The 15,500-nt window shown below is 46.9% G+C and overlaps 1 protein-coding gene across 1 annotated transcript in view; it reads right to left on the bottom strand.

The window, feature by feature from the left end:
• LOC136316767 (lysine-specific demethylase 6A-like) overlaps positions 1–15,264 on the bottom strand; it is a 318,159-nt gene extending 302,895 nt beyond the window's left edge. Inside the window, 2 exon segments of the mRNA XM_066248929.1 lie at positions 14,562–14,625; positions 14,808–15,264. Coding sequence (XP_066105026.1) covers positions 14,562–14,625; positions 14,808–14,956 — 213 coding nt within the window. The 5' untranslated portion in view covers positions 14,957–15,264.
• Positions 15,265–15,500: the final 236 nt, after the last annotated feature.

The raw sequence follows: 15,500 nt of genomic DNA, 5'->3' as shown, positions 1-15,500 counted from the left end.
AAACAGATGGTTACTTTTCCTTTGTGTCCTGACCAGGCATCAAACCCTAGACATCCACAAGCCAGGCAGACACTCGATCACTAAGCCAAATGGCCAAAGCTGGAACTCTTGAGTTTAAATTTTCATTTTTAGTCATTGTTGTTAATGTTGTTTACTGTTTAGCATGTTAAGTTTTAAGTCTTAACTGATGGGTTTAGGGATTAACCCCTATGGTTCTTGCTTCCAGAAGCCTGCAAGCAATTAACCATTTGTTTGCATGTTCTTCTTGGGAGGACTAAAGCCATAAGCAGTTAACCATTTATCAGAACTGCAATCTATTAAGGCAGTGTCTGTGAAATACCCCAATGGAACTGCCCCAAGGAATCCTGTATTTAGGAGGCTTAGGAGTAAGAAACCTTCCTCCCTGAACCCTCACTCCAGAAAACTGACTTTGGAATTCCAAATCTCTAACCTACCCACCTTCTTACTTCACATAAAAAGGAGCAAGCAGGGATAACAGAGTCAGCCAGTTATAAATTAACTACATACCATAGTGCTCTAAATCAGTGGTCCGCAACTTTTTGGGGGCCACAGACCGGTTTAATGTCAGAAAATATTTTCACAGACCGGCCTTTAGGGTGGGACGGATAAATGTATCACGTGACTGAGACAAGCGTCAAGAATGAGTCTTGGCCCTGGCCGGTTGACTCAGCGGTAGAGCGTTGGCCTGGCATGCAGGAATCCCGGGTTCGATTTCTGGCCAGGGCACACAGTAGACGCGCCCATCTGCTTCTCCACCCCTCCCCTTCTCCTTCCTCTCTGTCTCTCTCTTCCCCTCCCACAGCCGAGGCTCCATTGGAGAAAAGATGGCCCGGGCACTGGGGATGGCTTGTGGCCTCTGCCTCGGGTGCTAGAATGGCTCTGGATGTAACAGAGCGAGGCACCAGAGGGGTAGAACATCGCCCCTGGTGGGTATGCCAGGTGGATCCCAGTCTGGGGATATTTTATATGTTCTTATTCATTTTGAAATAACCTTCTAAATTTTGTGAGCAGTATATGTATCCCTATGATATAACTGCTATGACCTGCTCAGTAAGGAATTTATGGTCAAACCATCCTGTGTGGTTCCTCTTGGTCACTCAGCTTATCATCAGGCCTGCCTTGTGGTCCTCCCATAATGTGTCAGGCAGTACAACGTGTGTATAGTCTATGTAAGGCTGCATTTTATTACATAGCTCCCCCCTTTTTAATTTACTGGTTTTAGACATTTGAGACAGCGTGAGAAACATGCATTCGTTCTTTCACTTATTTTTGCACTCATTGTTTGATTCTTGTCTATGTCCTTAATGGGGAGAAAACCTGTAACCTTAGCATATCAAGCCTACATTCTTTTTTTTTTGAAAATTTAAAAAAAATTTTATTTTATTTATTCATTTTAGAGAGGAGAGAGAGGGTGAGAGAGAGGAGAGAGAGACAGGGGGGAGGACCTGGAAGCATCAACTCCCATATGTGCCTTGACCAGGCAAGCCCAGGGTTTCGAACTGGTGGCCTCACCATTTCCAGGTCGACGCTTTATCCACTGCACCACCACAGGTCAGTCAAGCCTACATTCTAACCAAGGTACCTAGTTAGTGCAAGAGATATCAATTTTGATTTACTAGGGGAAGAATCAGACAAATGCTACAGTCAGAATAGAACAGACATTGTGCATTACAAGTAAGGGTAATAATGACTTTTTTCTTTGGATTTTATTTACTGATTTGAGAGAGATAAGTATCAATTTATAGTTACTTCATTTTAGTTTTTCATTGATTTTTTTTGTTTATTGTTTTTTAAGAGATAGAGATACACAGGGTCAGACAGGAAAGGAGAGAGATAAGAAGCATCAACTGGTTGTGGCACTTTAGTTGTTCATTGCTTTCTTTTTTTTTTTTTTTTTACAGAGACAGAGAGAAAGAGAGTCAGAGAGAGGGATAGACAGGGACAGACAGACAGGAACAGAGAGATGAGAAGCATCAATCATTAGTTTTTCGTTGCTCATTGCGACACCTTAGTTGTTCATTGATTGCTTTCTCATATGTGCTTTGACCGCAGACCTTCAGCAGACTGAGTAACCCCTTGCTCGAGCCAGTGACCTTGAGTCCAAGCTGGTGAGCTTTTGCTCAAACCAGATGAGCCTGCGCTCAAGCTGGTGACCTTGGGTCTCGAACCTGGGTCCTCAGCATCCCAGTCTGACTCTATCCACTACGCCACCACCTGGTTAGGCCATTGCTTTCTTATATGTGCCTTGACTGGGGTAGAGGAAGGATATAGCTGAGTTAGTGACCCCCTTGCTCAATCCAGGAACCTTTGGGCTCAAGCCAGCAACCATGGTATGAACTAGGATTTAACGCTGTTGGGCAAACAAGTGTGTTAGCCTTTGCTTGTTTGGTGCACGAGCACGGGGCAGTACAACGTGTGTATAGTCTATGTAAGGCTGCAGGTGCTTGCCCTCGGGGTAGCAGATGGTAGATTGTGAATGGCCTGCCATAATTAGGAGGGTGTTTTTCTATCTCTTGTTGGACCAGCCTTTAGAGTGGGATGGATAAATGTATCAAGTGACCGAGACAAGTGTCAAGAGTGAGTCTTAGACGGATGTAACAGAGAAAATCTGGTCATTTTTTAAAAATTAAGCATCGTTCAGACTTAAATATAAATAAAATGGAAATAAAGTAAGTTATTTATTCTTTCTCTGCAGACCGGTACCAAATGGCCCACAGACCGGTACCGATCCGCGGTCCGGGGTTTGGGGACCACTGCTCTAAATGGTTGCTTAGAGCCAACTGCAATACAAACCAAGAAAAGCTGAATCTTTATGAAGCTATGACCAGTAATCTGGAAACCCTTTTCCCTTTGCTGACCCCACCAACACTCCCCTTGAGTCCTGGAAACCTTAAACAAAGGAATCACATGCCCATTGCTTAGATTCTGTAAAGGTATATAACCTGTAAAAAATATAATCCGGGGAGCTCATGTTTTGGTGCTTTAGAGTCACATGCTCTGCCGGCTACTAATAAATTCTTCTTTCTTCAGCAATTAACTAGTCTGAGTGTCTTATCCTCGGCTGGGGCACACAATGTTAAGACAGTCTTCCTTAAGGAAAAAACCTGCCATCTATTTTCTCTGGTCATTGGCCATCTGAATAAACTGCCCTTAAAGATTAACTGCCTGACCAGGCAGTGTCATAGTGAACAGAGCATCAGTCTGGGATGCTGAAGACCCAGGTTTGAAACCCTGAAGTCGCCAGCTTGAGAGCGGGCTCACCAGCTTCAGCACAAGGTAGCTTGCTTGAACATGGGATCAGACATGACTCCATGATCACTGGCTTAAGACCAAGGTCACTGGCTCAGCTGGAGCTCCCGGGTCAAGTCACCTAAAAGAAGCAATCAATGAACAACTGAGGTGCTACAACTCTGAGTTGATGTTTCTCATCGCTCCCCCTTCCTGTCGGTCCCCCTCCCCTCTCTATCACCCCCTCACCACAAAAAAAAGAAAAAAAAAGAAAAAAAAAAAAGAGATTCACTCTGTCTCTGCTCACTGGCTGTGTATGTGACAGCATAAAGGCCAAATACTACAGTTTCCTATCTGGTAAAATAGTTTTAGTTCAGTGCCATAATTAAGTAACAATATTCAATTTTTCCTAGTCATTTTATTTGATTATATAAAGATGAAAAAAATAATTACTAGCCTGGCCCGTGGCAGTGCAAGTAGCTTGAGTATTGACGTGGAACACTGAGGTCACCAGTTAGAAATCCTGGGCTTGCCCGCTGAAGGCACATACTACAAGGAACCAATGAACAACTAAAGTGAAGCAACTATGAGTTGATACAGATCACTCCCAATCCGTCCTCTTTTCAGTGAAATCAATAAATAGAATCTTAAAATATAATAAAAAGTGGTTTATTGTATTATGCCAAGATTGCAGGTTTAAACCCTGGGCAGGCCACAGACAAGAAGCAACCAATAAGTGCATAAATAAGTGGAATAAATCTATTTTCTCTTTCTCTCTCCCTCCCACCACCCATCTCTCTGTCATTCTGAAAGACCAAGGATGCAGATATGATCACCAGTCACCTCACAAAGAGAAAGTGATCAGTGAATGCACAACTGTTAAGCAAATAAGTGTTAGCTTGCTCACCTTGTACTTTGACTGGTCCTTGCCCTCAGGGCTGCAGATTGTAAATTGCAGGTAACCTGCCTTTATTGGGAGGGGCCATTTGTTCCTGCTGTTTGACAAAGAAGGGTTTCTTTTACCCCTGGCCTATTTTGCTTGTGAGTGCTAAGAGAGAGAGGTAAGAAGTTTTTCCCTGCCTGCTTACCCATCCAGTGTTGTGAGACTCTAACAAACAGAGTAAACCACAATCCTCCAGCTCCACAGTTCCTTTACTATCTGACAAAATGCAGTGTTAACCTGCATGGCCATGGCTGCCAAACTTACATCTGGTGCAGCCAACAGATTTCAAATCAGATTGGTATGGAGTCACCAACACCCTTGAGGTGTAGGGTAAAGAAGTGGTCATTGGCCCTGGCCAGTTGGCTCAGCGGTAGAGTGTCGGCCTGGCGTGCGGGGGACCCGGGTTCGATTCCCGGCCAGGGCACATAGGAGAAGCGCCCATTTGCTTCTCCACCCCCACCCCTCCTTCCTCTCTGTCTCTCTCTTCCCCTCCCGCAGCCAAGGCTCCATTGGAGCAAAGATGGCCTGGGTGCTGGGGATGGCTCCTTGGCCTCTGCCCCAGGCGCTAGAGTGGCTCTGGTCACAACAGAGCGACGCCCCAGAGGGGCAGAGCATCACCCCCTGGTGGGCAGAGCTTCGCCCCTGGTGGGCGTGCCGGGTGGATCCCGGTCGGGCGCATGCGGGAGTCTGTCTGACTGTCTCTCCCCGTTTCCAGCTTCATAAAAATACAAAAAAAAAAAAAAAAGTACAAAAAAAAAAAAAAAAGAAGTGGTCATTGCTCTCCAGCATGTGGTTCACCACATAACTCATTTTGGGGGCCGAGGCTGTAGCTGCGTGTTTCTTGCAACCCTGCAAGAGGAAACCAGGAGTTCTGTACAAGAAGCTGGCTGAGGTTGAAAGCTCCAGGATGGCCTGCAGACCGAGCAGCAACAGTGGTATGTGCTGGAACGATCCCTCGAGAAAGAGCTGCAGGTCAGACTTCAGGCTAAGAACCAGTGGTGGCTTGAACTGGACCAAGTGTTGGAGAAGGAGGCTGAGCACTTTCTAGAGCTGCAGTATGAGATGGAGGCTGAGGACCAACGGCACCTGGAATGGGAGCGATCTCGACCTCAGAGGAGTTACAGGTTTGTGAGCTCCGGTTTTCCCTGAAAGTGGAACGTTGGCATTGACAGTTGGTGGAGAAACAACTGCAGGTGCAAGAGCTTGAATCTCAGCTTCAGGCCGAGAGCTGGCCGCAGAAGCTGAAGCAGACGCAAAGGACAGAGCTGCGTTTGAGCAAGCAGAATGGCTCTGAGCTGCTGGGAGCAGATGTTTCCGACACTTCTGAGGAGGAGGCTGGGACTGAAGCTGCTGTCTGCAGACCCAGAGCCTGCCCAGTGGTTGCTGACAAGGTAAAATCTCAGCAGCCAAGAGTTCGTGAGGGACAAGCACAACCCTTCCGCAGCAGATGAGGTATTCTGTTTCTGTCCTTAGATGGAGCTGGGGCACAATTTAGGCAGAACTCTACCAAGCCCCTGGCAGTGTGGTTGCTGAAGTTGTGGGATGTGGGGGTGGATGGCATCATGCTGTCCAGATCACAGGTGGAGAAATTGGCTGCCATCACTACACACTCCTCCTTGAGGCAGTGTCTTCAGTACTGCCAGGGCAACCCAGGAAACCACACCCTATTAGAATGAGTGATGAGGCCCTGGCCAGTTGGCTCAGTGGTAGAGCGTCGGCCTGGCGTGCGGGGGACCTGGGTTCGATTCCCGGCCAGGGCACATAGGAGAAGCGCCCATTTGCTTCTCCACCACCCCCCCCTTCCTCTCTGTCTCTCTCTTCCCCTCCCGCAGCCGAGGCTCCATTGGAGCAAAGATGGCCCGGGCGCTGGGGACGGCTCCTTGGCCTCTGCTCCAGGCGCTAGAGTGGCTCTGGTCACGACAGAGCGTCGCCCCGGAGGGGCAGAGCATCGCCCCCTGGTGGGCAGAGCATTGCCCCCTGGTGGGCGTGCCGGGTGGATCCCGGTCGGGCACATGCGTGAGTCTGACTGTCTCTCCCCGTTTCCAGCTTCAGAAAAATACAAAAAAAAAGAAAAAAAAGAATGAGTGATGACCTCCATTTGTACAGTCTGGCAGAATGCTGGAGAATTGCTGGGGGCAGTGAGTCAGTGGCAGTTCTCCAGTGAGTTAGTAAAGGTCCTTCGGGAACTAGATATGAAGAATGTTGTTTTCAACCAGACAAGAAGCGTTTACGGCTGGGATGAGGGATCTTATCCTCTGCAGCAGCCCGATCAGCCCCTTTTGGGTCACTGGTGGCTAGTTTGGGCCTCTACATGGGGCAGTTCATCAACAGGGTTACGCAGATGATAGCAGATTGGGGGATCTGGAGGCAGCACAGGCTCATAAAGCAGTGAAGGCTGTTGCCCATGCTTGCCACATCCCACCCCGCCCCCCGACTAACAAGGAAAATAGGCCTATAAAGGTTACCTGAACACAGATGTGGGTAGATTTGATTGTGGCTGGGGCTGATAGGGAGAAATTGGATGTCAGATCTAATAAAGTTATTTTGGAGCTTTGGTGGCAGCTTGAGCTGGAACAGAGGTTCCAGCCGCTAAGATGAAAGACCCCAGCAGCTACCAATAAAAGGACTGGTGTGCATGTGGCACAGTTGCAGGATTACTTGTTGGAGACAGTTGTGGGAGAGGAGGATCTTCCCCAAGACCCACTGCTCCTGTTTGACTAGGGGAAAGTCTGAGAGGCCACCTAACCTCTCAGGGGGTTGGGCAGGGAGGCCTGAGGTCCCATTTGAAATTGACAATCCACTGATCACCTTCTAATGTGCAGCTGCTGTTGGCATTAGAAGATAACAGGTCCCTTTTTTTTTGCAGTGGCAGCAGCAACAGATAAGAGAACTGTCAAGGTGGAATAGGCCTTGAAAGTGTTTGACTCCACCAGGCCCTGTGAGCTTGGACCTGTAAGGGATTTGGACGGGGCTGGTGGCAATGGACAGCGTGCTGAGGTCCATTAATAAAGAGCTGTATGCCTAGTTGCTGGTAATGGACCTTTACCTTGGTGATTTGCACAGACAGCTGGGCTGTCTATGGTGGACTGATCATTGAGCAGTGTAATGGACTCTTGGACCGCAACCAGAGGTGGGCACCGGCTCCCAAAGCGGCACTGGCTGCTTTTGGACAGAATGAGAGACCCCGATGGGGATAGGAGGCCCAGCTCCAGTGGAGGCCCTCCTGCACGGGGAAGCTGCTCTCAGACAGTTGCAGAGATACACCAAGGACATTTTACAGTTTCCATAGACCCAACCCTGGACTGACTATACAGGCCCTCCCACCTACGGTCTGGTCAGGGGCTAGAAAAGGGCTTTCAATAAGCGCTTTGGGCAGAGTGCTCAGGGAAACAGTGTGAAGGGCACCTTTGTAATTACTGTAATTGTGTAACTTGTGTTCTTGCTGTAGTCTGTTTAGGTTAGGTACCTCACTCCTCGCACAGGGACCATCAGGAGGACACCTGTCGTGTAGATTGTGAGGAGAGCAACCCTAAAGCGGTGGAATGTTGGGATAACAAGTCTGTTAGGCTTGCTTGCCTTTTCTTGTAAATTCTGAGACAGAGAGGGAAGTAGTTTTTCCCTGCCTGCTTAGTTGCCTGCCATTGCAAAAATAAATGTAATGGCCCACCATCCTCTGGGCTCCACAGTTCCTTTACCTTCTACCCAAATCCAATGTGAATGTGGTTGGCCTCTGGCCTTACGACAACTAAGTAGAACAATGAATGCTTCTCTCACTTTTTCTCTTACCAATCATTTAAAAAATTAAACTATATTGTTTAGAATTCAACTTTCCAAAGAAGAAAATACCCTTTTAATGCATCAATTAAAGGCTTAATTTAAAAATAACCAAATATGACAGACACTATTTCAGTCCCTTGAACTCAAACTACCTTCGTATCCAAAAATGAATTTATGTTTAAATATCAACAAGCAGAATATAAAAATGCAAAATTATGTTTAAAAAAATCTTTGAAATATTATAGCATAAAAACCACTGAGACTGTTTTCTCCATACAAGCAAATCATATTTAGGAAAATGCATTCTCTTTTTATTTATTTATTTATTTTTTTGCATTTTTCTGAAGTTGGAAACGAGGAGGCAGTGAGACAGACTCCCACATGCGCCTGACCAGGATCCACTGGGCATGCCCACCAGGGGGCGATGCTCTGCCCATCTGAGGCGTTGCTCTGTTGCACCCAGAGCCATTCCAGTACCTGAGGCAGAGGCCACAGAGCCATCCCCAGCGACCAGGCCATCTCTGCTCCAATGGAGGAGAGAAAGAGAAAGAGAGAAAGGAGAAGGGGAGGGGTGGAGAAGCAGACGGGCGCTTCTCCTGTGTGCCCTGGCCAGGAATCGAATCCAGGACTCCTGAACGCCAGGTCAACGCTCTACCACTGAGCCAACTGGCCAGGGCTGAAAAATGCATTCTTTAATATAAACTACTTCCATTATACAAAAACTTTTGAAGACCAACTATTCTAAAACTATCCCAACACAAAAAGCACATACATTGTTGAACTCTAAACATGATTTCCCAATTAACTGACTTGCTGATTAAAATTACAAAAGTTTCAATAAAAAATTATTTAGATCAGACTAGAACTTGATAAAGTTATTTACAAATAAACAACAGTAGCAATGGGCAATTTGTCAACAGTCTTTGAGATAGATTACATTCCCTGGTTCTAACATTAAAGAAATGTTATAACAATGACCCTCTATTTCAACTCTGTTTACCTTAACATAAACAAAATTAACCCAAAACACTACTTCCTTCCCTTCCTTCCCTTCTCTCTCTCTCTCTCTTTATGTGAGGAGGAGACAGACTCCTGCATGTGCCCCAACCAGGATCCACCCAGCAAGCCCACCAGAGGGCAATGCTCTACCCATCTGGGGCTCTTGGTCCATTGCAATGGGAGCTATTTTTTAGCACCTGATGCAGAGGCCATGGAGCAATCCTCAGCGCCTGGGGTCAACTCATACCAATTGAGCCATAGCGGCAACAGGATGGAAGAAAGAAAGAGAAAGAGAAAGAAAAAGAGAGAGAGAGAGAGAAGTGAGAGGGGGAGAGGCAGAGAAGCAGATGGGTGCTTCTCCTGTGTGCCCTGGTCAGGAATCGAACCTAAGATTTCCACACGCTGGGCCCATGCTCCAACAGTGAGCCAACTGGCCAGGGCCCAAAACACTTTTCAAATTGCAACAAAAGTCATTATTGGTAATTTCTGTAAAAGGTTTGGCTAATTGCTTAAACTACACTGTAACTTAAATATAAGTTACAACCTACATATATTACTGTAGGAGCAAACAATGGCATTGGTGTAACTGCAACCTACTTAAGATCATATGATGGTTCAAAACTCGTATTAAATTACCCTCCCCCCACTTTTTTCATTTTAGAGAGGAGAGAGAAAGAAAGAGAGAAGGGGGGGAGGTGCAGTAAGCATCAACTTCTATTTGTGCCTTAACCAGGCAAGCCCAGGGTTTTGAGAACCGGTGACCTCAGTGTTTTAGGTCCACACTTTTATCCACTGTGCCACCACAGGTCATGCATCCCATTACCTTTATAAAAAATTTTTATTTACTTATTTAGAGAGAGAAGAAGGAAGGGAGAGACAGAAACACTGACCTGTTTCTGTACGTGCCCTGACCAGTGATTGAACCTGCAACCTTCTGCATATCAGACAACACCCTAACCCACTGGACAGCAGAGCCAAATACCAAGAGTACAAATGGCCCTGGCCGGTTGGCTCAGCGGTAGAGCATCGGCCTGGCGTGTGGGGGACCCGGGTTCAATTCCCAGCCAGGGCACATAGGAGAAGCGCCCATTTGCTTCTCCACCCCCCCTCTCCTTCCTCTCTGTCTCTCTCTTCCCCTCCCGCAGCCGAGGCTCCATTGGAGCAAAGATGGCCCGGGCGCTGGGGATGGCTCCTTGGCCTCTGCCCCAGGCACTAGAGTGGCTCTGGTCGCCGCAGAGCGACGCCCCAGAGGGGCAGAGCATCACCCCCTGGTGGGCAGAGCATCGCCCCTGGTGGGCGTACCGGGTGGATCCTGGTTGGGCGCATGCGGGAGTCTGTCTGACTGTCTCTCCCGTTTCCAGCTTCAGAAAAATACAAAAAAAAAAAGAAGAGTACAATGACTGAAATTTCTTTTGAAAGCCAAATTTTTTAAACTTAAACTATATAGGTAAGTTTATTGTTATTAACTTAATTAGGACACTCCCACGCATACCTGCGTGCCCGCACATGGTATTTTGTGGAAGAGCCACACTCAAGGGGTCAAAGAGCCGCATCTGGTTCATGAGCTGCAGATTGCCGAACCAGTGTACCTAACCCATTGAGCTATTAGGCCAGAGTTATCTTTATCTTTTCATAGCTTTTTTTTAAAGTTTCACTGAAAATAATATACTACATTACAAATTTGTATTTAATCTAAAACTTCCAACACTGTATATCATAAAGCACTCTCATAAAATTCTTATATTACATTTTTTTCTTCAGTGAGAGGAGGGGAGATAGATTCCCTCCATGCGCCCTGACCAGGGTCCACCATCAACCCCCATCTGAGGCAGATGCTCTGCCCATATGAGGCCATGCTCACAACCAAGCTATTATTAGCACCTGAGGAAGTGACTCTGAGGAGTCATCCACACCAACTGGGCTGACACACTTGAATCAACCAAGCAATGTCTGAGGGAGGGGAACAGAGAAAAGTAGGGGGAGGAGAAGTAGATGGTCACTTTTACTGTGTGCCCTAACCTAGAATCAAACCCAGGACATTCACATGCCAAGTCCACACTCTACCACTGAGCCAACCGGCCAGGGCCTTATGTTACTTTTTAAAGAGTGTATTACTGGCCCTGGCCGGTTGGCTCAGTGGTAGAGTGTCGGCCTGGCATGCAGAAGTCCCGGGTTCGATTCCTAGCCAGGGCACACAGGAGAAGCACCCATCTGCTTCTCCACCCCTCCCACTCTCCTTCCTCTCTGTCTCTCTCTTCCCCTCCCGCAGCCGAGGCTCCACTGGAGCAAAGATGGCCCAGGCGCTGGGGATGGCTCCTTGGCCTCTGCCCCAGGCACTAGAATGGCTCTGGTTACGGCAGAGCATCGCCCCCTGGTGGGCAGAGCATCGCCCCTGGTAGGCGTGCCAGGTGGATCCCGGTGGGCGCATGCAGGAGTCTGTCTGAGTGTCTCTCCTCGTTTCTAGCTTCAGAAAAAAAAAAAGTGTATTACTATAACCATTCTAATGGTTCACAATAACATTTACATTAAACAAAATGTTTATTTAGAGACTAACAGAAACTACCCATTGGGGGAAAGAACCCTCCTATCCTAGTCTCAGTAAACTGAGGGAAAAACTTAATGCAAACACAGGGTTTCGCCTAAACAGGTGGTGGAACATTGGCCTGGGATAAAGATCCAGGTTCAAAACCCTGAGGTCTCTGGCTTGAGCACCAGCTCACCTGGCTTGAACACAAGTTCACCAGCTTGAGTGTAGGGTTATCACCTTAAGAGAGGTATCACACAAACGGCCCCATGGTCACTGGCTTGAGCCCAAAGGTCGCTCACTGGCTTGAAGCCCAAGACTGCTGGCTTGAACCCAAAGTCAAGGCACATTAAAAAAAGCAATCAGGCCCTGCCCAGCTAGCTCAGCAGTAGAGCTTCAGCCCGGCATGTGGAATTCCCGGGTTTGATTCCCAGCCAGTGCACACAGGAGAAGCACCCATCTGCGTCTCTACCCTTCCCCTCTCCTTTCTCTATCTCTCTCTTCCCTTCCCGCAGCCAAGGCTCCACTGGAGCAAAGTTGGCCCAGGTGCTCACTGAAGAAATAATGGGTAGAGCATCATCCCCTGGTGGGCATGCTCAGTGGATCCGGGTCGGTCACATGCAGGAGTCTGTCTGCCTCCCTGCTTCTCACTTCAGAAAAATACAAAAAAGATTTTTCCTTGAGACAACAATCACCATTGCTTTAAGTATACCTGAGCTAGTCATTATTTTTTATTTATTTAGAAACATTTGTTATCACATTCACTTATGTATTCTGTGGCTGATTCTTTATAATTGATTTAAAGAGAAAGAGGAGGGGGGAAAGAAGAGAAAGGTAGAGAGAGAGAAGCATGTTCCATTCATTTATTCATTCATTGGTTGCTTCCTGTATGTGAGTTGACCTGCAATCGAACTCACAACTTAGCCATCAACTTTGGCACATGAGGAAAATGGTCTAACCAACTAAAGTATTTGAACAGGGCCATTAGTTGCTGTTTTTCTAGTGATAGTTTTAATGGAACAATTGTTACCTACAGCATGACAGAGTATTTTAAGTTTCATCAAATGTACTGAATTTAAAAAAATTTTTTTTATTACACTGTAGTTTCTGGTCATTGTATGCCATCAAAACAAACATAAGGCCCTGGCCGGTTGGCTCAGCGGTAGAGTGTCGGCCTGGCGTGCGGGGGACCCGGGTTCGATTCCTGGTCAGGGCACATAGGAGAAGCGCCCATTTGCTTCTCCACCCCCACCCCCTCCTTCCTCTCTCTCTCTCTCTTCCCCTCCCACAGCCGAGGCTCCACTGGAGCAAAGATGGCCCGGGCGCTGGAGATGGCTCCTTGGCCTCTGCCCCAGGCGCTAGTGGCTCTGGTCGCAGCAGAGCTACACCCCGGAGGGGCAGAGCATTGCCCCATGGTGGGCAGAGCTTCGCCCCTGGTGGGCGTGCCAGGTGGATCCCGGTCGGGCGCATGCGGGAGTCTGTCTGATTGTCTGATTGTCTCTCCCCGTTTCCAGCTTCAGAAAGAAAAAGAAAAAAAAAAAAACATAAAAGTGAGATTACTGTTAAAAATATTTATGATTGGCCATGGACAGCTGGCTCAGTGGTAGAGTATCTTCCCTGTGTGTGGAGTCCTGGGTTCGATTCTAATTCAGAGGACAAAGGGGAAGTGATCATCTGTTTCTCCACTCCTTCCCCCCTCCCTTTCCTCCTCATCTCTCAGACCAAGGCTAAAATGGTTTCAGCAAATTAGATCCCCCTGCTGAGCTGGATCTACCTTACTTCAGGCACTAAAAGAACTCAGTTGCCCAGCAACAGAGCAATTGCCCAGACTACCAGAGCACTGCCTGGTCCGGGGCTTGCCTGGCAGATACTGGTAGAGGGACATGGGGGAGTCGATGTCTGCCTCCCCCAACTCCCACTTATTAAAAAATAAAATCTTACAATTATGTGTAATTCAAACTACAGATAAGAATTCTAGCAAGGTAATCTTAAAAATAAAAATTCAGTTATTCCTTTTCAATACAGCATTAATTATGTCCAATTCACAGATGGTGATTTCAGAAGGAAAAAAAAATATCTAGGGAAGCACCATTTATTGCAGACTAACTTTCATGATTAGTAACTGACTACAGATATTTCAAGCAGATTTTGCTCTAGATAAAAAAAAGTACACGTCACAGAGTGAGATTACAACATGCTTTGTACAATAGTTTACATGAGAAGAACTAACTGTACTATGCATTTATAAGCACATTCTGTATTTATCAATACTGGTCACAAGGTTGCTAATGACAATAGAGTAGTAGTTTAAAATACTAGTGGTGAATATTAAGAGCCAGCAACATACCCACCAATCTTTACTATTTCCCTGTTTATATCTGCACTGTCCTCTTTCAGGTCTCTTTCCCTTATTTACCCGCCATTTTGACCAACAGGGGCAGCCATTACTTAATGTCAGTGACAAGAAGTTTTTATACTAATCAGCAAGGAATCCAACCCTGGTCTTGCTCAAACACAGGAAACAAAGCACAGGAAATAAACACAATAATAAAATTCTATTGAAAGAACTACTTATGTGGTGGCTGGGCCGAAATAAGTAAAGAAATCATATAAGGTTTGGTGAAAGACACAGGTTAATGCACTGGGCAAACACCCGATGCTTCTGCTGTGAAGTACCTGTAGCTAACTACATAAAAAACAGGAATGTTATTAAGCCTAAAACATACAGTTGAAATTAAACATCCCAGTCGACTGCCAAAAGAAAAAACAGCATAGAGGGCATAAAAGTCGAAATTATGAAAACATATTCACAGTGTTCTCATTTTAAAATTCGGAGATGATCTAAGCAAAATACCCTAAAAGAAGTATTCAGACCAGCACAAAAGCATCGCAGTCTTTTATGAAGGTACAAGAGAGAGTTTCGACAACTGTGAATTAGCTTTCCGACGTCACTTAACACCAAAACATTCCTTTGAAGCCCCAGTGAGCGACAACGAAGCTCAAGGGCCGCAGGAGCCAAAACAGGAGCAGGGAGACATGGCAGTGTCATTCCGCGCGAGATTGCCTTACCTTGTCCAAAAGGGCCTTCGTCCTGGCGCCATCTTCGTGAAGCTTCACGAAGCCAAATAGACAGCTGTGGAAACAGATACGTGAGGCTTGTTAACGTTTTGCAAAAGCCACTGACCTTTCCCGTCTGTAGTTCAAAGTCCATATAAGTGGCGTTGCTAAAACTCAGAGATCACCTCCCTACTGCCAGCGGAACAAGGAGGTACTAGCGTCTCTAGAGCTGGGTAAGAATGTGATGGTGGTGCGTACCTGTCCAATCCTCCGAGCACCTCCTCCTCTTCGGCTGTCAAGCTTAAGGACCCCTCCTTGCTCTCGCCACTCGCTTTTCCCGCCGCCATTTTCTTTCCTTCATCACCGAAAGACGCGGTAGTAGCAACAGTCACTCCGCAGGATTTCATGGAAAAGCAACAATGTTACAACTCTAAGTCCAAAAATCACCAAACCTCAATCCAGAGCTTAAAAGACCACCTTGCCGCGTAACACTGGCACACTAACTTGAACACTACTACCTTCCCCTCCGCGGATGGCGGCGAAGGAAACACCAAGGTGATGGCGAAAGCAGCGGATGCAGGTAGGAGCTACGAGCCTCGGTTACAAAATCACATCTTGGGATAGGCGGAAACACCAGAAAAGGCGGAAGCTTGCACTAGTGGGAGGATTTTGTAAAATCACAAACTTCGCTAGCACTAGCACAAAGTTGTAATTGTGTCACACAGGGAAACCCAACTCCCCGGGATGCCTCCTCCCTCCCAACCAGCCAAGCCCGGCCAATTGACGCAACTAGTTTGTCTCACGTGACCTTTGTTGACTTACGTCAGCTCTCGCTCTACTAAACTTGCTAGCTCCTGGAACCGGCCCATAATTACACCACGCCCCAGACCTGGGAGAGGAGAAGCTATGAATTCCGGTGGTAATTGGTTGGTTGATAAATCTGGGAAACGT

This window comes from Saccopteryx bilineata, chromosome X (assembly GCF_036850765.1).
Source record: "Saccopteryx bilineata isolate mSacBil1 chromosome X, mSacBil1_pri_phased_curated, whole genome shotgun sequence".
Lineage (NCBI taxonomy): Eukaryota > Metazoa > Chordata > Mammalia > Chiroptera > Emballonuridae > Saccopteryx > Saccopteryx bilineata.
The sequence above is the reverse complement of the archived record's forward strand: the minus strand, read 5'-3'. Positions and strand labels throughout refer to the sequence as shown.